We start from the raw sequence: 26,123 nt of genomic DNA, 5'->3' as shown, positions 1-26,123 counted from the left end.
ATACACTATATCGTGCTGTATGGGGGATCCTACCAAACGTGTTTATGACTTCAAGGTCTCTCTTCTGTGCTTTGTTGCTGTATAAGAATTTCTTGAGTGGCACATCTTTGCGTTTTTATACAGGGCTCTAGATCCCTATAGCTCCCTCTTCAATGTCTGTCAGTCCTGCCAGTTCCATTCTCATAGTGTTTTTCATTTTAGTGTCTCTTTTTGCTGTAGCTTTTTCGCTTTGTCCCTTGAGTGTTTGTACTGACACCTTCAGATGAGTTCTGAATCCTGAGAAAGCTTGTTCAAGTTGCTAGTAATATGGAATATGCAAGTTCAGTTTACGAGCTTCTATTAGGGTGAAGTTTTTTAATCTCAACTAGTTCATGCAATATAAAGCAGTCTAAACCCAAATGGAAAGCTGGGAAATACCTCATACTTTAAAAGATAAATAAAAAAGAAGCCTAACTATCTTACATAATTCCTGTGCCATTTCAGCAGAAGCCCTTAAAAATATCTATTTGATACCACTTACAGATCACTTGTTTTGCGGTATGATCAAAATGTTTTCAATTTGCTGAACAATATCACTGGTGCTTGGTGTAGAATGGCAGACTCGTTTTTGTTTTTTATGACTGACATGGCTCTTGATCATCTGAATAATTGAATTGCTTTTTTCTCTCTTCCACTTTTAGCCACCAGCTCTACCAAACTGGAAGACCTAAGTTATCTTGATGAACAGCGTAACACACCACTGCGCACCTCCATCCGCATGCCTTGGCACAACACCGGAGGAAGGCCACCCTACGACAAAGGTACCCTCATTCCCTCTCGTTCAGCCTCTCACGCAAATCCACATAAACAAATTATCAACGCCAGCAAAGCAAGCTCCAAACTCCACACAAGAGGTTGCCTCACCTTTACCATCTCTAAAAAAAAAAAAAAAAAAAAACTATACATTTTTTCCAGTGGATTTGGCACATACTATGCAGTCTCCATCTAGATTCAAAAGAAATTGAGCTTTTTTTTTTTTCTTTCTTTCTTTTTAAGCAATCAAGATAAAATGGCTGCAGACTCTTCCAGCACCTGTTGACTGCATTTGAGCCATGAGTCAAATCTTTAATTTGAGAGGAAATGGCTTTTTTTCTTTCTTTTTCTTGTGTGCCTTAAATGAGATGTCCAATTCAAGTTTATTGCGCTTACTGCAGGCGATACAATCATCTGGAAATAAAAATTGGGTATTTCATCAAATCACATAGTTAAATTTAGGCCTGTCATTGTGCTCAAAGAGTGGTAGGATGCCGTTGGCAGAAACATTTTCTGCATGTTGCACATGATGTTGAGTTGGGGAAGTCCACTGCATCAATAATGCAAGTTTAAATCACTGAGCTCTCGCATACTCTCACACTAACCCATTTCTTCCTTTTACTTTCTTCCATGTAGAGCAAAGAGGGATATGAATACATAGTACACATGAAGATTTTGCAACAGGCTGTATTTGTTTTTTAAGCTTTCCCCAGACCATGCAAATGTTCTAATGGAAGACATTACAAATAAACCCTTTGCATGTCAAACCCCCAAACTATTGTATTAGGTAATTATTTACCTAAATTATTGTACTAGGTTTCAGCAGTGAACTTTAGCTCGTTTCCACATCCCCGCTTGTCCATGATTCTGAAACGAACGTCTATAAGCAACCTAGTATGAAGCCGTTTTGCTGACAGCCAGATCCTCATCCGGATTAAGTATGCACTATAATTAATGCATCAAGGCTGCACGATTGTGAAGCTACATACCAAAACAGAAAGAAAGGAAGAAAAAAAAGTTGTTCCTGAACCTACTTGTTGACCAGGTAACAACAAAGAAATTATGATAATGCTTGTGCCTGGAACCTAGGTAATGTTTTGCCCATCATTTTTGTTCATCCCAGATTGTGTGTTTGTATGTGTGTTATACTTAGAAAGTAATAACCTGTCAGTAAGGATTTAGCCAAATTCTATAAATGACTGTCATTGGAAAGGAAGAATAAAAGCCCCAGTGCTGAGAGTGGATGATAATACACTCTCTTCTGCAGTCTTTTCCACTCAGAGCAGCCCTGCCCTAGGCACATTGCACCTAGCCTTCTCTTTCATCCTGAGAATGTGAGAGTGAGATCACTACTGAGAGAAGAGAGTGGCAGAGAGAAGAGTGCAGGAGTGGCAGATATATGTGCATGCATTAAAAAAAGCTTTGAGGAGATGAGAGAGTTAAAAGAGTGGGGGGGAAAGGAAAAGCAATAGTGGAGACTCAGTTTTTCAGACACACACACCTTAGGTTCTGAGCTGTCAAACTGTCCTACAAATGAACGTTTCTGTTCTATTCTGTTCTATTCAAGCTGTGAGTAGACTTAACTCATAATAGTATTTGAAAAGTTATGATGTTCTTCATAGATTTCAGACCCTGTCTTGGAACAGGTATCAGATCTATCTGTCTAATCGAAGCTTAACTGATCTGACTGCATTTGATTTTTATCTCTCTTGGCAATGGTTAACATATCAAAATGTTTGGTTCAGTCATATCAGCTTCTTGTATGATTTGGCAAACATACACATCCAATGTGTTATGAGATCAAAGCTGCAGAGATAGACAGCACTGCCCTCATCAGAAAGACCAGCGCTTGCCTTCAGGATTGATGTAAATCTGTCTTAGACCTTCACACTCCCTTCGATTCCCTGGTTATTTATTTAGCAGCTCTGACAGTATCATGAAGAAAATAATCAGTTTATGAATGAGCTTATTTTCATCGTTAATTATTTACAAGTAAGGTGAGTGCCGTATGAATATCAAGCTTATCAGACACACCTATTACTACATTGGCACCAATATGTCGTTGGCATTTGTTATTTGTTTTAAACCGAGAATTTCATATCATTTCGGTCATTTCCTCTTCTCTGCTCAGTAATTGCCTGACTTGTGTGTGTTTGTCTTTGTGTGTTCATCCCACAGCACGCTTTGCTCCATATAAGCCTGCGGATATCATGCTAAAGCCTCTTCTGTTTGAGGTTCCGAGCATCACAACGGATTCAGTGTTTGTGGGTCGGGATTGGCTGTTTCAGCAGTTAGAGGATGTGCTGATCAGCAGCCAATCAGCAGAGAGTCGTGGGGCCACAGTGGTGGGTAATGTGGGCTTTGGCAAGACTGCCATCATCTCACGCCTGGTGGCTCTCAGCTGCCATGGAGGCCGCATGAGACAGATCGCTTCCAACAGTCCTCATGCATCTCCAAAAAGTAGGTACAGCTGTGATGTGCCAGTGTAAGGTCAATATTGCAATTCATCATGCGCTGTAGATTTTACAATTCAGTATATGTAATGTAACATAGTTATTTACGTTGTTTGGCAGGGCAGATAAAATGCTCATGTACTATAGGTATTAGTACATTTTAATACATATTTATTCATTATCTTGTGTGTGCTCATTTCCATTTGGTGTATTCATTTGAGTTTGGTTTATATGTATAGGTGGAAATCAGAGTTCAGAATTGCCCCTAAGCCAGCCCCCACAGGTCACTCCTCCCTCCAGCAGCACCAACACCCTGCAGCCCAGCAGCTGCCCCAGTACACCTGAGCTTTGTCGACACAGAGAGGAGGCTGTTAAGAGGCTGGCTACCAAGGTGAGTTCCTCCACTGCAACACTGCCTGCAGCTGAAATGTGTGTGTTGTTGTGTTCATTTCATTTAGTCTCACCAATTTTAAAGAAAAATGCATTACAGGTAACCTTTAGTTAACCTTGTCTTGTGTTGTGGTCTTATGGTTTTGGATAAACCCATACATACAGCAGTGCCCACAGGCTGAGAGGTTCGATACCTTATTGTTAGTTGTACATGCAGTCCTGTATGCTTAAAAACTATCAACAGTGAATAAATAGTATATATTTGTTATTCTGGTTATGCATAAAGCACAGTAGCTCGTGTTGCCTCCGGGTATTTCTGGTTCAGTCCTGAGCTCGGGTTTATGTCTTTGATACATTTCATATGTTCTCTCTGTGTTTGTGTGGATTTCTTCTGGGTTTTTCAGTTTTCTTCTGACAACACACGAATAGGTTGATTGGTACTTTCAGTTGTGTGCGTGGTGACTGTGTGCGTGGTGACTGTGTGCGTGGTGACTGTGTGCGTGGTGACTGTGTGCGTGGTGACTGTGTGCGTGGTGACTGTGTGCGTGGTGACTGTGTGCGTGGTGACTGTGTGCGTGACTGCGTGACTACTGTGTGTGTGACTACTGTGTGTGTGACTACTGTGTGCGTGACTACTGTGTGCGTGACTACTGTGTGCGTGACTACTGTGTGCGTGACTACTGTGTGCATGACTGTGCGTGGTGACTGTGTGCGTGGTGACTGTGTGTGACTGTGTGACTACTGTGTGCGTGACTACTGTGTACATGACTACTGTGTGCGTGGTGACTGTGTGCGTGGTGACTGTGTGCGTGGTGACTGTGTGCGTGGTGACTGTGTGCGTGGTGACTGTGTGCGTGGTGACTGTGTGCGTGGTGACTGTGTGCGTGGTGACTGTGTGCGTGGTGACTGTGTGCGTGGTGACTGTGTGTGTGACTGCGTGACTACTGTGTGCGTGACTACTGTGTGCGTGACTACTGTGTGCGTGACTACTGTGTGCGTGACTACTGTGTGCGTGACTGTGTGCATGACTGTGCGTGGTGACTGTGTGCGTGGTGACTGTGTGTGACTGTGTGACTACTGTGTGCGTGGTGACTGTGTGCGTGGTGACTGTGTACGTGACTACTGTGTGCGTGGTGACTGTGCGTGGTGACTGTGTGCGTGGTGACTGTGTGCGTGGTGACTGTGTGCAGCATGACTGTGTGCAGCATGACTGTGTGCAGCATGACGGTGCGTGGTGACGGTGCGTGTTGTGACGGTGCGCGTGGTGACGGTGCGCGTGGTGACGGTGCGCGTGACTGTGTGTGTGTCTGTGTGCGTGACTGTGTGTGTGTCTGTGCGCGTGACTGTGTGTGTCTGTGCGCGTGACTGTGTGTGTCTGTGCGCGTGACTGTGTGTGTCTGTGCGCGTGACTGTGTGTGTGTCTGTGCGCGTGACTGTGTGTGTCTGTGCGCGTGACTGTGTGTGTCTGTGCGCGTGACTGTGTGTGTCTGTGCGCGTGACTGTGTGTGTCTGTGCGCGTGACTGTGTGTGTGTCTGTGCGCGTGACTGTGTGTGTCTGTGCGCGTGACTGTGTGTGTCTGTGCGCGTGACTGTGTGTGTCTGTGCACGTGACTGTGTGTGTGTCTGTGCGCGTGACTGTGTGTGTCTGTGCGCGTGACTGTGTGTGTCTGTGTGCGTGACTATGTGTGTGTCTGTCCACGTGACTCTGCGCGTGATTGTGTGTGTGTCTGTGCACGTGACTGTGTGTGTCTGTGTGCGTGACTATGTGTGTGTCTGTCCACGTGACTCTGCGCGTGATTGTGTGTGTGTCTGTGCACGTGATTGTGTGTGTGTCTGTGCACGTGACTCTTCCTGTGATTGTGTGTGTGACTGTGCGCATGACGGTGTGTTTGTGTGTGTTTGTGCATGGTGCCCATCTAAGGTGACAACCAGTTTTCCCTGAAAAAGCCTCAGATCCACCGTAACCCTGATCACGAGCAAGCTCTTAATGAAGATGAATGAATGATCTCCCATGTTTGAGAGATAAGCAAGAATACTGAAAGACTACTACCGTATTGTTAAAAAAGCAATTTTATTGGAAAATATGAGACTGTATTTGTTGTGTTTCATACAGGTGAATGGGAACTAAATGGGTTCATCACTTGACAGGAAATTGAAGATTGTTTTTATTTAAATACCGTTTGTCACCTTGTCTTGGTGCCGCTTTTTGCTGTCACCTGAATTTCAATTCAATGCTACAAACCATATAGGAATTGAAAGGTCACCTGTAGCTTGCTAGAATGATTGTAGGTGAAGACATCATATAGTTTATATGTCCTTAGTGTGAAGCCTCGCTGCTTTGTTTAGAGCTTATAGCTGTGGCAGAGATGATCTAAGTGTTTATGGTTAGTCTATAGGGTAATTAACCTATAGTTAGTCTGCCTTTATGTTCCTAAAAACAAGCCTACCTTTCTGCCTTTTTACTTTATGCATCAAGTGATTTACTGCAGTTAAATTCATACATTCGGTGTGCAGGTATGGCCTTGGGTAGGTATATAATTCCAGCATTCTTTGTAAGTACACAAATGCGCATGCACACACAAGTAGGCTTTGAGCGTGTGAAAAGCTTCATGGTGGTTTTGAAGGGTCAGAATAAGATCAGACAGCCATGCCTCATGTCAATTCGCTTGCTCTTTCCAAAGCCGTTCAAGCTCAGTTAAAGCCAATTAAACCCTGGATAGACACACATTCACCTCCATTTGCCCTGCTGCCCTGTTTTTGTTCCCTTGTTTGTGTAGTGTATAATGATCATTTATGTGTGCCCTTGTATGTATACTTTGCGAGTGTTTAACTTTATAGTTATATAAGTTATATAAGAACATTGTAACGTTATCATTCTTGACACAATCCAGCATTTGAAATGAATAAATGGATATGTTTTATTGATGTGATATTAACCTAGAAATATATACACATTCAATAAAAATGTTTTTTTTTTTTACTGATGTTATGTGGCTTGTAGGAGAGATGGTCACACAGAAGAGCAACGGCCATATTGTTTTTATTGATTCCTGAATGCTTGGAAAACTTACAAGTTTTTTCAAGTGTAGACAAATATAGACTATTAAACCTGTTTGCTATGCTTCCCAGGTGTGTGTTTGCAGCTGTATATTGCTTCTAAAATAATAGAGTGATTTGACAACTGTCATTCACTAGCAGAAGTACAGGATGTATAATCTGTGTCTCCGAGTGGGGACTTGCAGTCGCTTATGTGTTGCCATGGCAATTGGTTGGCAAGGTGGTCATTTGGTCCAAGGTACATAATTGTGCTCACAGGAGCAATGAAGAAGCAGACTTACCTAACAGAGAGGATGCTGCGTCAAAGCTGTACATAAATCACTGATTATTTACTGACTTAATAAAAATATTATCTGTCTTCCTGTAGCATGTTTCTGTCTAAATTAAACCTGAATATGCAGGCGATGTTTCTACTGTCAACATTTGTAGACTGCAATTCTTATGGATTTGTTGTTGCAATTCTTATGGATTTGTTATTAATGTTACAGAGCACAGCTGTTGTACCTGAGATTCAGTCTGTCGCTTCTCCTCCTCATGCATCTTCACCTTATGCATCAGTACCTGACAGTTTCATTTCACTTATTCTCTGGGGTTACCTGAGGCTTATCTCACCTATGCTACAGTTCCAGTTCTAGCAATAAACTTATGTGATTCAGGGCAAATCAGGACAGGAAATGTTTTGATTCAATCCCCAACTGAGTCTCTCTGATTGATAAAAGCTGTACCTTAAAGGGTTGCATAACACCAAATGTCACGGCCCACAAACACTCATCACCACTAGGCTATATTCGGATCAGGATTACAGCCGTGTTGGCTCAGGCTGTCTTCAGTCTGACCCCAGCTGGAGTTGTGCACCATCCACTCTACTGTGCACAACTACATGAATTGCTGTAGTTTGGTTGAGATTTGTTGAGTCTGGCAGTGAAGACCAGACTTACCCAAAGCTTACTGAGCCACCTGCTCTGCGAGCTCAGATTCAAAACTTTCACCGTTTTCTCAGTCATTTAAAAACGTCACACTCCTCTCCATACACAGCCAGCTACCACTCATTTTAGACGCATGGTTCATGAGTGGTTCAGATTCATAACCAATGGTATTGCATCCCATGATTTTCCCCTCAAACCTTTGTACATGATTGACAGACAGGGGGAGTAATACTGACACTAGGTGAAGAAGGAGATTTGTGAAAGCCAGTGCAGATTGCATAGTACAGGTGTGTGTTCAGAACTGAATGAGATGGGCTGCTGGGAATGACCTGGGGATCTACAGTACAGTTAATCCTAGTGAAGAGGGAATTGCAGCTGCTAAGATGGCTAGAAGAGACAGAGTAGAAGAGACAAGTATGACTGAGATTGAGCAGCATATTAAGTCTAGTTGCATTAAAGAAGGTAAGGAAAGCATTTTTTTAAACCGACATTTACTCGTAACATAAAATCTTAATCTTCCTTTTTGACACAAGACAAATGTAGGTGTATTTATTTATTTTCCTTCTTTCTTACCTCTCACCTTATTTCTAATTCATGCCATGCAGTAGACATCTGTTTCCTGAGCTTCAGTCTCTCACAGGGCATATGAGCCATCCTGTTATTCTGTTACTCGTTTATTGCCGAGCGTTGACGGTAGCAAAGGGCATTTGTTGGTTTACGGGTGACTTTTGATCAAATCATGAATATTAATGTGCTAGAGGATTTGTTTTACCATGTTCTCGGTAAGCAGAATTAGCAGTAACATCTGTGAGGGTTTGATAACATAATGGCAAATAAATGGTAGGTACTGCATTAGTGTATCATGCTTTAGCATAAGCAAAAACAGCACCCAAAGTACTGGATACAATTCACTTTCAATATGAGAGTGTGTCGATGATCCACTTCCACTGATGCTCTCAGAGAAAACAGGGACATTTTGAGTTCTTTTACAAATTCATTAGCAAATGAAACATAAACTAAACCTTTCTCTTGTGTGAAAATGCAGAAGTAAAAGAAAGAGACGAATATGATTCTATAATAAAATGAATGGTCTCCATATACCCATAAATTATGTGGTGACAGACTGTAAATGTTTTCTCTTGAGGTGAAAACTGAACCGTTCTTATTAATCTTGTCCAGATGGAAAATACAGCCATCTGACAAACAGGGATTTCACTAATAAATCTGAAAATTAAGAAGCACCTATGAAAGTTGCTTTGAAGGGCTCTGCTGACCTGCATATTTATTACATTTTTTTTTTTGGCATGGTTTCTCAGTTGGGTTTTTGCTATGAACTTTGCTTCTCAGGAGAGTCTCTTCGAAATGGTCTGCTCATTTAGATGATTACAAGAAATCCAGTAGAAAAGAGGCTGTGATTGAAAGTATCTTTTTTAAGAATAATTCTGTGAGATGCTCCCAACTATTGAGTAAATCAGTTGCTGTTACTTGAAATTGAAAATTGATCTCCTCAGGGAGCGTTCTGAAATCATGTCATTATGAAAGACACAGTGACCTTCCTGTAAATCATAAGCACCAGGGCAGATATTGTACACAGGATGATGAGACCTGGATTTTACAAGGAGTTTTTTTTTAAATATTTCAAAACTCTCTTCCTTCCTCTCTCCCTCTCTTCCTCCCTTCCTCCCTCTGTCTCTAGGTGGTGGCATATCATTACTGCCAGGCTGATAACACCTACACCTGTCTAGTGCCCGAGTTCGTACACAGCGTGGCCGCTCTAATGTGCAGAGCACACCAACTTGCGGCCTACAGAGAGCTGCTACTGAAAGAACCCCACCTGCAGAGCATGCTCAGTCTGCGCTCTTGTGTGCAGGACCCGATGGTGGCTCTCCGCAGGGGTGTACTTGAGCCACTCATTAACCTGCGCAAAGGTATCACTGCCCTTTCTTCCCAAAATCAACAGCTGTTCTGTTTTGTTCCTGTTATTGTCCTCTACCACTGTGTTGTATGAATTCCTTCCCACCATATTTAAGAGGACTGATTTTGTAATCAGTAATTTTAATGTGCATTAGATTTCTTTAGTTGCATGATAAAGGCAGTGCTTCCAGCTAAGATGCAAGTCAATGTGATGGTTTTCTTTAGTCCACTTAATATTGATGCAAATTTATGCTCTTCTGAGTCACACTGCATTAGTATGAATTTTCAATCTACATGTTATTCAGAAAGGGAATAAAAGAATAAGACAGCTCCTAATGATAAGGCCTAACATTAATAATGGTCACTAAGGCAACCAACGCCTTTTTTAAACATTTTTTTATGAAATTACTCTCTCTGGGGAAAAAATGATGACTGGACAGATTTAGCTGTCCATGCTGACCACTTAGAAACACTGTTATTTACTGAGCCTGCTGAGAACTGGCATATTTGTTAGCTTTATAAAGCAACAGGCAGTACTCACATCAGGATCGCTATGGTTTATTGAACACAGGGGTCCAGTCTTTTCTTTCAGCTTTACATTTAAATCAATGAGGTATTGTGGGAGGTCAGGTCTGAGACATTAATAGACAAAAACCCCCTGTTTACATGATTTGAAAAGGAAAAGACAGAATCAATATGATGGCAGCAGGCAAGGGTGCAGAGCTGAGATTAACAGCTGCTTCACCTCCTTTACTTTTATTATTGAAACAATTGACTTTATATATTCTAGCAGAAAAGGGGGAAATGTCAATTTATATACTTCGTTATTCAATTATAACTTCAGATCACTTGCAGAATTGGCGAGGGCTATTCGTCGAGCCTCGTTTGTAAAGGAATCTAAAAGAAAAGAAGCATTCAGTAGCACACTCACACGCACTGGCCTCAAACTTTCCCTCAGTAAAGAATTCTTTTTCCACCTTGTGTAAATTCAGTCTGCTTGATCAGGGGCATGTGCTCAGATCATCCTGTTGGTTTGTAATGAATTTTTAAATGCTCTCTTCATCTGTCTGCATGAAGCGAAGGCAGAATATTAGCTTTGGCACCTTTACCCTTAGACCAAGTTACATACTGCAGTGAATTCGAGTACATCTTGTTTTTATATTGCATTATGTGTAATTCTCACTCTTGTTCATGCTCATAATTAAACAGACAATTCATGCAAAATTACTATTTGGACTACCCCTAAAGCCTTATTCAAATTAAATCTGAATATTTAAACTGATGCATATAAAACAACATATAGGAACATATTATTAACTTTAAAACCTCAACCATGGAGACAAACCACAAGAAATATCTGTTTGTATAGATATAGAGGAAAAATCCATATACCATCGCAAAGTATCAAAATAAATGTATTTTTGCCTTTCTGCTTTAGGTGAGATTCAGGAACAGTCAGTATTTTATGTGACTAATAGGAGGACACTGGTTTATCTTTCTGTATTTACTCTCACAATCAGAAAAGAAGATTCCTGAAGAGGATTACATCATCCTGATCGATGGGCTTAATGAGGCCGAGTTTCACAAACCAGACTATGGTGACACAGTGGCATCCTTCATTACCAAGTGTATCTCAAAGTTCCCCATCTGGCTCAAACTTATTGTCACGGTGCGGGCGAGCATACAGGTAAACCAACCTCAGTATAATAGTAGACTAATTGGAAACCATGTTTTGCCTGACAAAAAAGTGTCTGTCATGCGTTTCTTAACAAGTTAATATGCTTGATTTTCCACATTTTTTATTATAGCATAAATTCTTTTGAGTCTATTTTATGAGAATTTGTATATATGCTTCTTTGCTTTAAACTGTTATGATAGTAGGACATCTCAGTATGTCAGAAGCTTCAGGTTAGGCAACCCATTATAGCAATTTTATGTGAGTGTTAGCCTTTTAAATAACTCAAAGCAGCAGATACTTACCTGTTGCTGTTTTATTGCTCTGAAAGGTTTATTGTTTACCCAGAATTTTTTGAGAATTTCAAATCTGGCAAGGGTAACAATTGTGATAGCACAGATTCAAGAAAATCTTTGGCAAATGTGTCTGTGTTGGCTGGGCTCGTTTCTGACAGAGCAGTCTTTACAGTAACTAACTTTACTGATCAAAATCCAGTCTACAACTGAGATAGATTCCTTTCTGTGTAAATATGTCGCTGTGATGAAATAACCACTACTGCTCAACCGCATTCAGGTCAATATGGAGTTTAATTGAGAAGATGAATCAGAGAGATCACAATCTGACTGGCTCAACATGTATGCTAAAGTGCTTCTATTGATGCATTGGTTTCAGGAACGTGACGCTTTTGATGTAAATTAAGTGGTTGGATGGAGGCTGGCATGGGCCGCTTACACTGATGTAGATTAATTACATACTCAATGTTTTGGTTACATATTCATTATTCAGTTGGAAGGTTTGCCAATTATATAAACTAAAGGTTTATTTCTAAATAAATTTCACTGGAAGTTGCGTTCATTGTGTTCCTTTGCTCTTATATACGGATGGATTATAATGTGTCTCTGGATTAACGGTCACTAATTACCTTTGTTTCCTTCTCAGAGAACTTGCAACTTCAATGATTTTGGCCTTCGTTAAAACCTGTAATCTGCAGTTTGTATTTCTTTTTACTTTGGCAGTTAGAGGTGTAATGGTGGCTGTTAGCCGGATGATAAAATGATACCTGCCACTGTGTTTTATATTCGGTTTTACAATAAAAGTTCTATGAGCAACAATGACGATAGAAATGACTGAGCGATTTTGTCAGACACTGCTGGCTCAGGAGCACCAAATACATATCAATACAAGAAATCTTAGTCATTTGCCAGTCTACCTTGTAGTCTACTGTTACTACCTACCAAGTAAAAAGAATAATGATTGTGTAGAGACTATATGAAATGCGGGAAGTGTTAGCTCAGTGGTTAAGGTGTTGGAAGGTGAGGGGAGTTTTAGCTAAGTTGTTAAGGTGTTGGACAACCGATCGAAATGTCCTGAATATAGGACATTAAAAACACCCTCAAGGAGCTGGAAACATGCAAACAGTCATTTGTTTAACTCTGAGATAACCCCTAGGTATGAAAACTACTTCTCAGTGATATAGTAGCTTTAGTTGAATTAGCTAAGAGTTGAAATAATTCTTTAATTAAATCTTCAAACTGCAAGACTGGGGAAAAAGGCATGAATGAATGAGTCTTAATTTGAATTACAAATTTGAAATTGATTTCTAATTTCAGTGCATAGAATGAAATCTCTGCAGCAATGTATTTTCAAAATGTGTTAATTTAAAATAGAAAAGCTGATCAGAACATAATAATAAAGTGTACATTTTCAATGTCCAGTGCATTATGTGATCACATAAGTCATATTATTGCATAGGTCATGTAAATATGAAAACTGCCCACAGCTCTTTATAGTAGATGGAATTTAAACGTTTAAGCTCATTTAAATTTTCCAGTCCGTATCAGTGAGCAAACAGTAAGCAACTAAAAAAACAATTTATGTATTATTCAATATGTTTGTCTCTCACACTGCAGTGGCTCATCTGATCATGTTCATATCTCATCCACAATGTTCTTGTTTTTAAAAGCAAGGTCAACTGTTCTCTGAGGCTCTTAGAAATATGAGGTGGTATAGTGCAAACGAATGTGTATATGATAACAACTGTCTTGGTTGTGGGTGTGTATTCTGTGTGTCTGTGCAGAGTTTAATGTGTGGGTGTCTCTTTAGAGTACAACTCTCTTAAGTCTGTTGCTTCTTAATCTCTTGTTAGGAGAAAGAGAGCATAAGAAAGACAGTAAGAACGCGTGTCCCCACGTGCGTGTCCCCGCATGCGTGTCCCTGTGTGTGTATGTGTGTACTCTCAAAGTGGTCCGAAATATCCCGCACTGTACCCGGAAAGTTTTAACTGTTTAATAGCAGTGATGTCATATTACATCATGTACATTCACCAGCCACTCACCTTTCACAACTTTTATGGTATTTGTACGAATTTTTTTTAAAAAATCCTAACTTGGTTACTGAGATTAAGGTATGGGTTAGATGCAGGTCTTCACAGAGATGAATAAAAACTCTTTTGCTTTGTGTTTCCAAAGGAGATCACCAGTTTGCTTCCTTTCACCAAGATCAGTCTAGATGATTTCCCTGATAACAAGGAGATCAGCTCAGACTTGAATGCTTATATCCAGCACCGTGTGAACAGCAGCCATGACGTCCTTAACAACGTTTCTTTGAACGGAAAGGCGGATCCTGTTACCGTGTCCAAGCTGAGTTCACACCTAATCTCCCGCAGCCAGGGCTCGTACCTTTACCTGAAGCTCACACTGGACCTCTTTGAGAGGGGGCATTTGGTCATCAAGAGCTCCAGCTACAAAGTGGTGCCCATCTCTTTGGCTGAGATCTATCTCCTGCAATGTAACATGAAGTTCAGGAGCAACTCTGCTTTTGAGCGTGCCCAACCCATCCTCAACGTTGCCCTGGCCTCTCTCCACCCACTGACAGATGATCAGCTCTTTCAGGCCTTAAATGCTGGTGCAGTGCAAGGAGAGTTACAGTGGGATGATTTCCAGCAGCGTATGGACACACTATCTGCGTTCCTCATTAAACGGCGGGATAAGACGCGTATGTTCTGTCATCCATCCTTCAGAGAGTGGCTGGTGTGGAGGGCAGATGGGGAGAGCTCTGAGTTCCTCTGTGACCAAAGGTAAGATGTAGGCATAAAGAAGGAAGCATGAGCTAGTACCGAAGGACAGTGCTAAGATTTTTCATTATTATTAATAATGTGAAAATGCCATAAAATGTTGAGAAATGCATTTCTCATGGCATATATCTGTATTATTTTGAGAAAGTAAGGGGGCTTAAAGATGACCAGCAGTATTAAAATAATTATCTGTAAAATATTATAAGCAGGCGTGATGGCCAACTTCTGGAACCCTCTCACAACTTTTAACTAAAAAGTGTACTTCAAAGGTTATGGCTTATCATAAGTTTGCAGATTTTACCTTGTAAACTGGGTGCTATTGGCCATTTATGTCACTTATTCTAGGCACTTACTATGTCAAGTCTATAAGAATTTATGTCTTATTGGAGTGGAATGTGTTAAGTACTAAAATTGAATTTAAATAGAAAATCTATCCTCAAAAATAATAATAAATTGTTATTAATTCTCATTTTTTATGTGCCATCCTGGAAACCCCACATCCTTTTTAACTGTTCAGAAAATTTACAGGGGTTGGAGAAAATAATGTGAACGATGTGTTCACATTATTGTAATATATGTATTATATTATATGTAATATCTCTTTAATAATAAGGTGTTGGACCACCATTTGCATTCGATACAGCTTCCAAACTTCTTGGAATAGATTCATATGACTTCTGAATATCTTCTATTGGGATTTTGTACCATTCATCTGGCAGAATATCTTCTAGTTGCTTCAGAGAGGTTAGAGAAGGGAACCTTCTTTCTCTCTTTCTCTCCACATCGGGGTAATTATATTCAAGTCGATTATAAGTTGATTGAGCTGGTCAAGGCAGATGTTGAAGTTCAAAACTGAACTGTTTTGGCTGTGTGTATATGCACTTAATCATCTTGAAAAATGGCATTTTTGTAAAGAAAATAACCCTAACCCCAACCTTAGCCCTAACCCAAATACTTGATGGCAGTAACCCAACCATTTATGTTTATGATGAGGCCAGCAAAATACCAAGTTATGGCCGCCCAATTCTTCACAGATCCACCTCCATGTGAACTAGACAGTCCAAGTTGTACGCTTCTTTGGGGGTTCTCTATCCATAAACTTGACCTGCTGTTGAAAAGAATGTAAATGATGATTCATCAGACCATATTACTTGTTTCCAGTCTTCTGCTGGTTCAGCTAATATGACCATGACACTCATCTTTTTCACATTTTTCCATTGTTGTCTGTGATTATTGGTTTAGCAATTGCAAATCTTCCATGGATGTTGGCTTTGTGAAGTTCTCTGTGGAGGTTAAGTTCTTAAAGGTGGAGTTTAAGTTCGGCTTTCATTTTTGCTGCAGTGTCCGGAGTAATCTTTCCCAGTGTTTGACGGTCCCTATTATTAATTATTGATTTTCGTTCACTATTCTTTGCTGATGAAGTCCTGTCATGCCATGTCCTAATCATTGAGACTGTTGCTTCTGAAACACCAAAGAGTCAGGCTGTAAAGGTACTGTAACAGATGCTCCTGCTAAATGGGTCCCACTATCTGTCCCTTTTGGAAGTCTGACAATTCACCCATTTCAGCAGTGTCTTAAACTAATCACTTCTGAGGACAAGAACACTTCTGTTTCGGAAATCCTCTACCAGAAATTATCTACATGTTTGGTTTGTGGTCTGTCTGTTTGTAATGTCATGTCAAGTCAATTCAAGAATGCACATCACTTTGTCCACTTTAGCTCAAACCACTTTACCAGTTAATCAAAAGAAAGGAGGATAATGGAATGGGAAATGCGGTTAACATTTAAAGTAAACGGAAATATATACGCAGAACATAAAGGTTATTATAACAGTAATTTGTCTGCGCATCTGTTTTTTTTTTTTTTTTTAGCAGTTAGAATTACTATTGATAATGACAGGTCTTTGGGAAGTTTTCAGTTGCTTAATTATATTCTGAATTCTTTCTGTTTGTAGAAGATGCATTTTCAAACCCACTATGCTGATTTCTCAAAATTGGTTAGAAAAAAAGCACAAAATCCGAACAATCTTGACTTGCAGCTGTATGTACTGTTACCAACTCCAAGCCCCATGTTAACACTATATTCAGTGTCTGTTCAATGCAGTATTTGTTTTAATTCTATAGGTGATCTGAGCGGTCAACCATGTAGTTCAAATATGTAGTATACCTACAGAATTCGAACAGTGCTTTATCAGGTCTCTAGTAACTACTGTCTGCTAACTTATCTCCATATTAATCAGCTAGACAGCCTTGCTTGCCAACATTCTGACTTTCTAATCAAATGACTTGCCAAGTTTGGCATCTCACTGAAAGGGCAATTATTTCTAAAGGCACTTTCAGAGCATTTTGTTGGTCGAAAATGGCACAAAAATAAAGATGCAGTCTTGTTTTTTTTGTAGGAATATGAAATATATTTATAAATATGTTGTCACTAACCTGAATATGGATATGTTGAAATAAGGGCTGATTGAATGTGCCTCTGTAAAGTGGCAAGCTGCAGCAGAGCACACCTGCCCACCAGGTTAATTACAGTCTTAATTAATGTGCAATCATGGCACTTAAAGTTTATTCTGGTCTTTGGTTTTTATGAATGCCTATGTTTTGGTCATACAATTCCTATTATAAAAAGTTATTTTAGGTATAGAACAATATTTTATTTGTGAATGTCAGCATACAAATGATATTACAGAGGTTTAGATAATTTTCTTCAAGCCATGAGTACAATATGACATGAGTACTTCAAGTTCTCTCTTGCTTGGAGTTGAGTACAGTACTCTTTTGCTCTCTGTATTGTTTAGTATTGTACTTCATGAGAGGGAAGGTACTGTACTCCCTAATAGGTGGAGTACCTGAGTAGGAGTATTATGCGAGTTAGTCCTTTTGCCTTAGTAAATGCCATTTTGATACAGTATGTTTACTTCATATTTTCTGTGGAATGGAATTGAGAGAGTCAACTGTCTTGCAATAATGATAGTGTAGTTAGTATTAGCTTCAGTGCCAGAACAGAAAAGAGTCTTGTTGTATATCTACCTCTTACCCTGAGAGATGGTGGGACCAGTCAAGCAGTGCTGGTAGCTCTGAGGGTGCGAGGTGTAAGGACTGATGAGGGCTTTGAAGTAAGAGCTAGTCCATTTTTGGCTTTGTAGTCAAGCATCAGTGTTTTGAATCTGATGCGTGCAGCCACCAGAAGCTAGGAGTAAGAGAACTTGTGTGGGAAAATAACTTAGAATAAATACCAAAAGAATGAGTATACAGGGAGAAAAGGAGGGGACCAAGTACTGAGCCCTGTGGGACACCAGTGGAGAATCAGCATGGAGCAGTAGTCACTCCCCTCCATGTTACCTGATATGAGAGTCCTTACAGGTAGGAAGCAAACCATTCCCATGCTGATCTGCAAATACCAAGAAACCTGAGGGTGGACAAGAGAGTCTTGTGGTTGACCGTATCAAACACTGCTGAAAGGTTCAGGAGGAAGAGGACAGATGACAGCTTGACTGATCAAGCAGCATGTAGTTTCTCAGAGTCATCCAAAAGGGCTGTCTCTGTTGAATGTGCTGCTTTAAAGCCAGACCTTGGAGGTTCTTGGAGGATCTTGGAGGTTGTTCTGTGAGAGATAGACAATACGTTTAAGATCTTTTGAAAGAAAAGAGAGAAGTGATACCGGTTTGTAGTTACTGATGTCTGATGGATCCAGAGCAGGTTTCTTCAGGATGGGAATAACCCTTGCTCTTTTGAAGGTAGTTACTACATGACCAGATGTTAGGGATCCATTGATGATTGTGGTGAGATTGGATGAGTTGTAGAATCTCCTCTGCTGCTACGGTTTGGAAATGCGACAATGAAGGAATAGGTTGTAAAATATAGGTGTAGTAAGGGGGAAAGTGAAGGTCCTGTCGCTGTATTGTACACTTGCCTGATTGGTTCCGTCTCGAATGGGAGCCAGTTAGTCGGGAATTGTATTTACGCAAATATACACTTTAACTAAACCCCGTTATTTTAATTGGTTTCTTGTTCTTCTCTTTGGCTGTTAAATAGAAGTATAGAAATTTTGTCAGAGGATAAAGCTGATCATTCAGGACTTTTATTTTATACAGACTCCTCTTTGTAGTTGGACAAGTGAACCCCCACTGTACAGGTTAAACTTTCCAGCCTGAACTGCTCTATTGATGTTTGTCACATACACTCACCTACTTAAGAATATACTGAAGGATATCTCATCTGACCATATTACTGAACTCTCAATGTACACTCACAGTTACTAGCTGATGGTCTGATAGTCATGTCCTGTATGAATCACGTCCTCTCTCTCTCTCTCTCTCTCTCTCTCTCTCTCTCTCTCTCTCTCTCTCTCTCTCTCTCTCTCTCTCTCTCTCTCTCTATCTCTATCTCTTCCTCTCTCTATCTCCCTCTGTCTCTCTCCCTCTTTTAATTTGTTGCTTGTCTATTGTCACTCATTTATGCTTGCTTGCCTGTGTACTGTACCTTGTGTGAATTTGTGATAAAGTTTTACTAGGCAGATCATTATAGTGTGATATACATAGGCTTGTTTATTTCAGATGCCTCCATGTGGTGTAGATAAAGATGAGAACTGTCTGCTGCCTAATTGTTATTCTATCCCTCCCTTCTCGTGCTTGGTGTAGAGCTCTGTGCATTCTGACTGGCCAGTGTGTGTCCTCACTGCACCAGCTGTGGGACTGACAAATGAAGGCTGGTGACTCACCTCCTCTTAGCACATACCCTTTCCCATAGTGAGACGGACACTCTGTTCTCACCCCCTATCATGCTTATTCTCTCTCTCTCTCTCTCTCTCTCTCTCTCTCTCTCTCTCTCTCTCTCTCTCTCTCTCTCTCTCTCTCTCTCCCTCCTCTCTCATTATTAAATGGAAAAACACATACCATGCTTAGGCTTGGATACAGAGAGACTTGCAAAATAAGGTCCTGCTACTTCAGCTTGTTAGTACTTCAGGAAGTCAGCACAAACGAATACTTTAATAGTGAAGGAGATGATGAGCTGATCAAACTCAGTTGTATTCATGCATGGCCTTTTGATGAAGTTTTTTTGTTAATGAATACGGTTCAAAGTCCAGGCCAAGCATGGGGAACCTGAGGACACCTTCTCTGTTATTACCTTCTGGACATGCATGCCTTCCTAACTCTGGAAATACCTCTGTGCGTGTGTGCATGCATCCTGATGAAAAAAAATCCTATCTCTTTAATGATTGAACTCTCAATAGTTTGTGAAGGTTTTTTTTTTTTTTTTTTAACCCTGTGTATTTGAATTGGGAATCAGTTCTTTTTCCTTCTGTTAATAATCTGCTATTGTTTCTTGTTTATAACTATTGTTTAAGTTTGTTGGGTCTCTGTCCCCGTAGGAGTGGTCATGCCCTGATGGCATTCATGTTGTCTAGGCAGGAAGGGAAGCTAAACAGGCAGCAGACAATGGAGCTGGGACATCATATTCTAAAAGCCCACATATTTAAGGTAACTTATAATGAAGCTGGTAGCCACCAAGACAAATGTAGTCCTGTCATTGATTTAGTTCATAACAGCTAATTTATCCTTTAAAAATTAAGTATTACTGCATTTTCTCAATAAATTGCATTCTAAATTCATGTTGGTCATTTGTTCATGATGTTTTGATGGGTCTATTTTAATTAATACTCTGAATGTTTGACCCTGTAATGATTAATGCATGTGTGTTTTAAAGTTGACATTTAGGTGCTCTTAATGAGGAGTTTCTTCAAAATCTTGAAGAACCTAAAGATTTACTTTACTTTAAATATGGTAACACAGAAGTCAGTGTAAATGCTGCATTACAACAGTGCATATCGGTGTTGGGGAATCTCTGCTTGGATGTACCTATTCAATGTTTTTGTTCTTCACAGGGTCAGAGTAAGAAGACCGGAGTATCGTCCAGTGTTCTGCAGGGTTTATGGATTAGCTGCAGCACTGACAGTCTGTCTGCTGCCCTGGCTTCCCTAAGAAACCTCTACACACCTAATGTCAAGGTCAGCACAGACACTCACATGCAGTTACATAGAAAAAATATACACTAATAAAACATAGCTGGCTCAAAGAGGAGTTAGAAATTATTATTTGCTCCATGCAGGTTTAATGCAGGATAGCCACTGGTAATACTGGTGATAATTCACTGGTAAATAGCATGTAAAATAATAACAACCTTTATAATGACGTATACTAGCACAGCAAAGTAAAATAAGATTCCTTCTTGTTAGGAAAGCTGTGGACAGTGCGCAGGGTCGGCTATGCTTTTTATTTTATTTTTTAAATTCAGCAATATAACTATCTGTGTCTGAATATTTGTAGTTGCAGTATCATTATGATTATGATATATCATCACTCAAATTAACCAAATTAAATATTCACAATTCATCTGACTTACTCAGGGGTTTGTGGGTTCTCCATGTAATTCACAGAATGTCATAAAATAAATTTTATACAAACAGTAAACAATTAAATAATTGATGAGAAATTTGTTGTAAAGTAGTGTTGTAAAATCCGAAGCTGTGAATAGTTTACTGTAGAGTGCTTTGATTCACTCAGATTCTACATGTTCTCAGCCAGCATGGGACGACACACTTTCTCCCCATTAGCCTGATACATTAACATTTCTGCAGGGGAAAAACTTTCTGCGGCTTTCATATTTCCCCATCTTTCCATTATATTAGTGATCATTTAGGTGTGTTAGTTATTGTGCTGGATAAATAATTTTCTGATAAATTTCTGCTGATTTCATGTGAAACTATATCTACTGTGTTACTGAGGTATGAAATACCATCCTTCGTGTTGCCAGGAAAGTAAGAACAGAATTAATGAAAATTGGCTCAAGGCAAAAATGATCTCATCAAGCACTGTCATTCTTTCTTCTTTTTTTCAGGAGGGAAAACTGTCTTAAATACTCATTTCTCAAGAATACAGTATTACAAAGCATATTTACTTTCTCCTCACACACTCTTATCAACCATTCTGTCCTCTCTCTCAAACAGTTTCCTTCTTTCTCTGCACTTTAAGTCATCTCCCACCACTGTTAATTGCCATTAAGCCCCATGTCTATAACTACTTGTTAGTATTAGGTCTATCGAATTTGCTTATCAAAAGGAAAATGGTGCCTGGTTAAAGCCTGTTCCTGAATATTCCACTTTGTGCTGGAGTGCTGTTGTGATTAGCATGCTTTGCTAATCGGGTTGAGGTATTGTTTCAGAGAGGATAATTGTTCTGAAAGACTGAAAAGCAAAGCCACTATTGTCTGCCACTCTGGGGCTTTAGTGGTAGTGCAGAGACATTTAACAATGCATTTTAAAGCTCGGTTTCATGGATGGGTTTCATGGATTCAACTTTACAGCTGTTGTGCATGTAGTATATGTATTTTCACTATGAAAAGAGATTTCCCTTTGCATTGGAGAATGACATTAAGTTAAAATAATTTAAGTTAAAATAATTGTATAGTATATTCCAGAATAACCCAAATTCTGTTACTGTTTCTGTTACCTTACCTTTTTGACCACTGATTATTATCAATTCAATTCAAGTTTATTTGTATAGCACTTTTTACAATGGGCTTTGTCTCAAAGCAGCTTTACAGAACATAGAACAGAAGGTAAACATAAAGAGAAATATCAAGAAATAATATAATAAAAATTCAAGATATACAGTATATAGTTCAGTGTGTATGTATGTATGCATATGTATTTATCCCCAATGAGCAAGTCTGAGGTGACTCAGGCAGCAGTGGCAAGGAAAAACTCCCTTAAATTGGTAAGGAAGAAACCTTGAGAGGAACCAGACTCAAAAGGGAACCCATCATCATATGGGTGACACTAGAGGGTGTGATTACAAATATACAGACAAACAAATGTTGTATTGGTGTAAAGGTCACATGGAGTTCAGATCTCATCTTGGTATCATAGAGTCCAACTGGAGCTGGTAGATCTGTAGATGTCTCAGGATTCTCAGAGTCAGCCTCATCTCAGTGGAGGTCCAAAATCTTCATCGCACGGAAGATGATCGGACCTGGTACAATGTCTGGATGCCTCGTGATGGGTGTGAAAGAGAAAAGCAGTGTAGAGGGATTAACATATCTGCTGTTCATGAAAATGTGCAAGTCTGATGTAATGGTGCATAATTTTATGGGATGTATTATATGTGTGTGTGTGTATGCCTGATTAAAGAGATGAGTTTTTAATCTGCTTTTGAACTGGGAAAGTGTGTCTGAGCCCCAAACACTATCAGGAAGACTATTCCAAAGTTTGGGAGCTAAATAAGAAAACACTCTACCACCTTTAGTAGACTTAGATATTCTGGGAACTACCAGAAGTCCTGAGTTTTGTGATCTCAGAGAGCGTGAAGGATTGTAACGTGTTAGGAGACTAGTTAGATACATGGGAGCTAAACCATTAAGAGCCTTGTACGTAAGTAGCAGCAGTTTGTAATCAATTCTAAACTTAACAGGTAGCCAGTGTAGAGATTATAATGAGTAAAGTGATCTCTTGTAATGAAGTGTTGGTCTACTTTGTTGAACCTGTGTAATCATGTCACGTGTGTGTGCAGGTGAGCCGTTTGCTGATGTTGGGTGGTGCGAACGTGAACTACCGTACAGAGGTGCTGAACAACGCACCAGTGGTGTGCGTGCAGGCACACCTGGGTCATCATGAGATGGTGGCCCTGCTGCTGGAGTTTGGAGCCAGTGTGGATGTGGCATCTGAGAACGGCATAAGTGCACTCAGTTATGCTGCTGCATCAGGACACCTGAGCCTGGTCAGCCAGCTGTGCAAAAGAGGAGCCAAGGCAAGTTTGATGAAATCAAATGATGCAACTTATTAGTAAATCAATGGGTATGTTTACATGCAGCCAAAGTGTAAATAATGCAACTGATCAATAATAAAAATAAAAAAATAAATACATGTACATACACAATCAAAAATTGTCTAGGGTATAAACAGTGTTATGTGTAAAAGTTATGTGGAGCCGGTCCAGAAAAGCGTTCTACATATTCAGCCAAGGTAAATAATTTGTTTATTACTTACTATTTATATGTCACAGCTGGATCGTTGCATATATTCTGACATATTCTGTAATGAACACTGCCAACATGGCAATTGCATAAAAAAAGCAGTTCTGTTGTGGGGAAAATAGGCTAGTTCCATATGTTGAATGCTGCAGGATATACTGTAAATGTTTTTTTCCTTCCAATAGTCTCTTTAATTAGGACAATTTGCTGAGAATGACATTACTTAAAGCATTTTGAAGAGCTAATATACAGAGCAAACTTTAGCCTCTTGTTGCTCTTGTAACACTTGTTATGTGCTTTGGATACATGCAAAACAGTTGACTTGGATCCTGCAATGAAATGAATGAAAACCGAATGAAAATTCACATTGGAGTTGTGAAAGTGGAATAAACTTGACAACATTGAAAATTTTAAGAGAGAATTGGTTTGTGTTTCCAGATGACTCCAGATCAATGGCTGTTCTTTAGCAATATATATATGTTTAAACATCTATTGAAGCAAACTTTAATAAAAGTTGGTTTTGACTGGTGTATTATTGCTTACCATCATCAGGTGGATCATGTGGATAAGAATGGACAGACTGCTCTAGTACATGCAGCTCTGAGGGGCCATCTGGATATCCTCCAATATCTGCTGGAGCAGAGGTGGAGCAGAGAGGATCAGCAACATGAGCTCAGCTTAAAGAGAAAATCCCTTCAGCAAGCACTAATAGCAGCATCCAGTATGGGACACACACAGGTCAGCTAACACACATAGACAAACTGAAAAAAAATCACCCGAAACAGTGTTAACTGCTAAAACATACACACACCGGGTACCTATGTGATATGGACTCGTTTACCTTCATGCTCCAAACTCTACACATTTTTGTGATACAGTTGCCATGGGAGATTAGCCATAGCAACAGGCCACTGAGACTGCAGTGTGATAGATGTGAGACCATTCTTTACATTTTAACCTCTTTATTAAGGAAGGATGGGACATGGGAAAAAAGTTCATATGATTTGGGAGAGAAAGAGACAGAGTAAGTGTAATGGTGCAGTAGATTGAGTAAGAGAAAATTGTGTGAGATGTGATACTGTGTAGAAATGGTTTGAGAAGAGTATTTGATCCAGGTCACAGACAGATGGATGAGTGTTTGGATTTTAATAAGGTTGAGAGAGCACCTCACTGAAGTACCTCGCCTCCTATTTGTCTGTCGTTGCACTTCATTTTATAAATGCATCACCTCAGAGAAAATCTAACACTCTGTGGCACTTCTGTATTGATCTCCTGAAGTACTTGTCTACAGTATAGCTTGTCTACAGTATAGCTCTCACACCTTTCTGAAGCTACACTACTATTGTATACATTATCATACATGTTGCTAATTTCCTTTCTTTGTACTGAAATTGTTTAATCAAACCAGTTTTGTTGTTCGGTAGGTGTTGAGAGAGTTACTGGCCCATAATGATGAGTTGGTCATAGAGATTGATGCTCATGATACACTGTGGGGAGAAACAGGTATGTTTTTCTTTAATCTCTATCTATAAATGTAATTACATTTTCTTCTTCCTGCTTTACCTCTAAATCTCCGTCTTATTCTAGAATAATCTTAATTTACCTCTGCTTGTTTATTATATGGATAAAAAAAGCATTATCCTTTTGTCATCATTTCAGTTCATATCATCATGTCCATAAACAGATCTGTCATTCAACATTTGGTACAAAATTTCTTTCCCAGTTTACATGGGAATGGACAGCTCTTGTTCTATATTACATAAAATGGACGAGCTTTGAAACAAGAATCATCAAATGTTTAGTTTAGATCATGCATTTTTGTATTTTGACACAGTTTAGACCAGTCACAGTAATCCATAAGATATTGCAGGCTAGAGGTCACCACAGAGCTCTAGCCTCTGTAGGTGCTGGAGAAATTTAAAGATAGGGTTCAGAAAAAGGATTGAATGGCAGGTAGCAAATAAAAGCCTTCTTGTTGTTCCCTGATGACTCACAGCCACTCATTTGAGTCTCTGTTTTGTGCCTCTTTGCCTAAAGCCTCAGAGACAAACTATACCTTCTCATATTCACATACGTTGTAGAGATTGTGATTGTCCTGGGGAAAAGAATGTACACCCTTCTTTAATTCTACACTAGGAACACTATACTAATGTGATGTTGAAATCTTTTGGGGTTTTTTTTTTTTGTTGTTGTTGTTGTTGTCACCTAAGGTTATTTGGCCTGCTAAATAAAAGCATATAATTAATCAATATTATATATACCACAGTACTGTTGATGATTGGTCAAAAGTTGATATTACATAACAGCATGGCTTGGATAGTAGCTTCAGCTGCAAGATTTACGACGTTCATTCATCAAGTTTTTTCATCTAACAGTTCCACACATGTCTCCCTGTATTTTTGTTGCTTCAGATTCACACAGTAGCTGAGACCTTTGTTTAAACTTCTTCTTGAATGTTTATCTAAATTACAGTATGAAGATTTATACACAACATACTAAGGCTTATAATAAATATAGATGGTTTTTGGTTACCCCGGCTGCACAGTTTGTCTTTGCTAAACCGTAGGGACTATTCTCTCTGACAGCCGGACAGGAACAATGCTCTCTTTGTGTCCATCTGTCAATTACAGCACACTTTTCCACTACCAGATCACATTAAGATATAGGTCAGTTCATCATCAAATATTTTATAGCTTATAAAACATTGTGGCCTCAGTGAATAGAAAGTATAAGTGAAGTTTGAATAGCTGAGTAATATAGAACACTCTTTAAATGAGTATTATTGATTTTTTTTCAAAATATATTGTAAATTTCAGT

At 39.5% G+C, this 26,123-nt stretch overlaps 1 protein-coding gene across 8 annotated transcripts in view; it reads left to right on the top strand.

The window, feature by feature from the left end:
* The window catches only part of tanc1b (tetratricopeptide repeat, ankyrin repeat and coiled-coil containing 1b), a 107,951-nt gene that overhangs the window by 71,851 nt on the left and 9,977 nt on the right, over positions 1–26,123 (top strand). For all 8 annotated transcript variants that reach the window (XM_047815177.1, XM_047815174.1, XM_027164442.2 and 5 more), the window contains 11 exons: positions 681–800; positions 2,971–3,252; positions 3,485–3,636; positions 9,315–9,546; positions 11,053–11,219; positions 13,676–14,283; positions 19,651–19,759; positions 20,164–20,286; positions 22,847–23,083; positions 23,859–24,044; positions 24,731–24,809. In XM_047815177.1, the coding sequence (XP_047671133.1) occupies positions 681–800; positions 2,971–3,252; positions 3,485–3,636; positions 9,315–9,546; positions 11,053–11,219; positions 13,676–14,283; positions 19,651–19,759; positions 20,164–20,286; positions 22,847–23,083; positions 23,859–24,044; positions 24,731–24,809 (2,295 nt within the window). The remainder of the gene's footprint in view (positions 1–680; positions 801–2,970; positions 3,253–3,484; positions 3,637–9,314; positions 9,547–11,052; positions 11,220–13,675; positions 14,284–19,650; positions 19,760–20,163; positions 20,287–22,846; positions 23,084–23,858; positions 24,045–24,730; positions 24,810–26,123) is intronic.

The sequence above is a fragment of the Tachysurus fulvidraco genome, chromosome 6 (genome assembly GCF_022655615.1).
Source record: "Tachysurus fulvidraco isolate hzauxx_2018 chromosome 6, HZAU_PFXX_2.0, whole genome shotgun sequence".
In the NCBI taxonomy this organism is placed as follows: Eukaryota; Metazoa; Chordata; class Actinopteri; order Siluriformes; family Bagridae; genus Tachysurus; species Tachysurus fulvidraco.
This window is presented reverse-complemented; position numbering and strand designations above follow the sequence as displayed.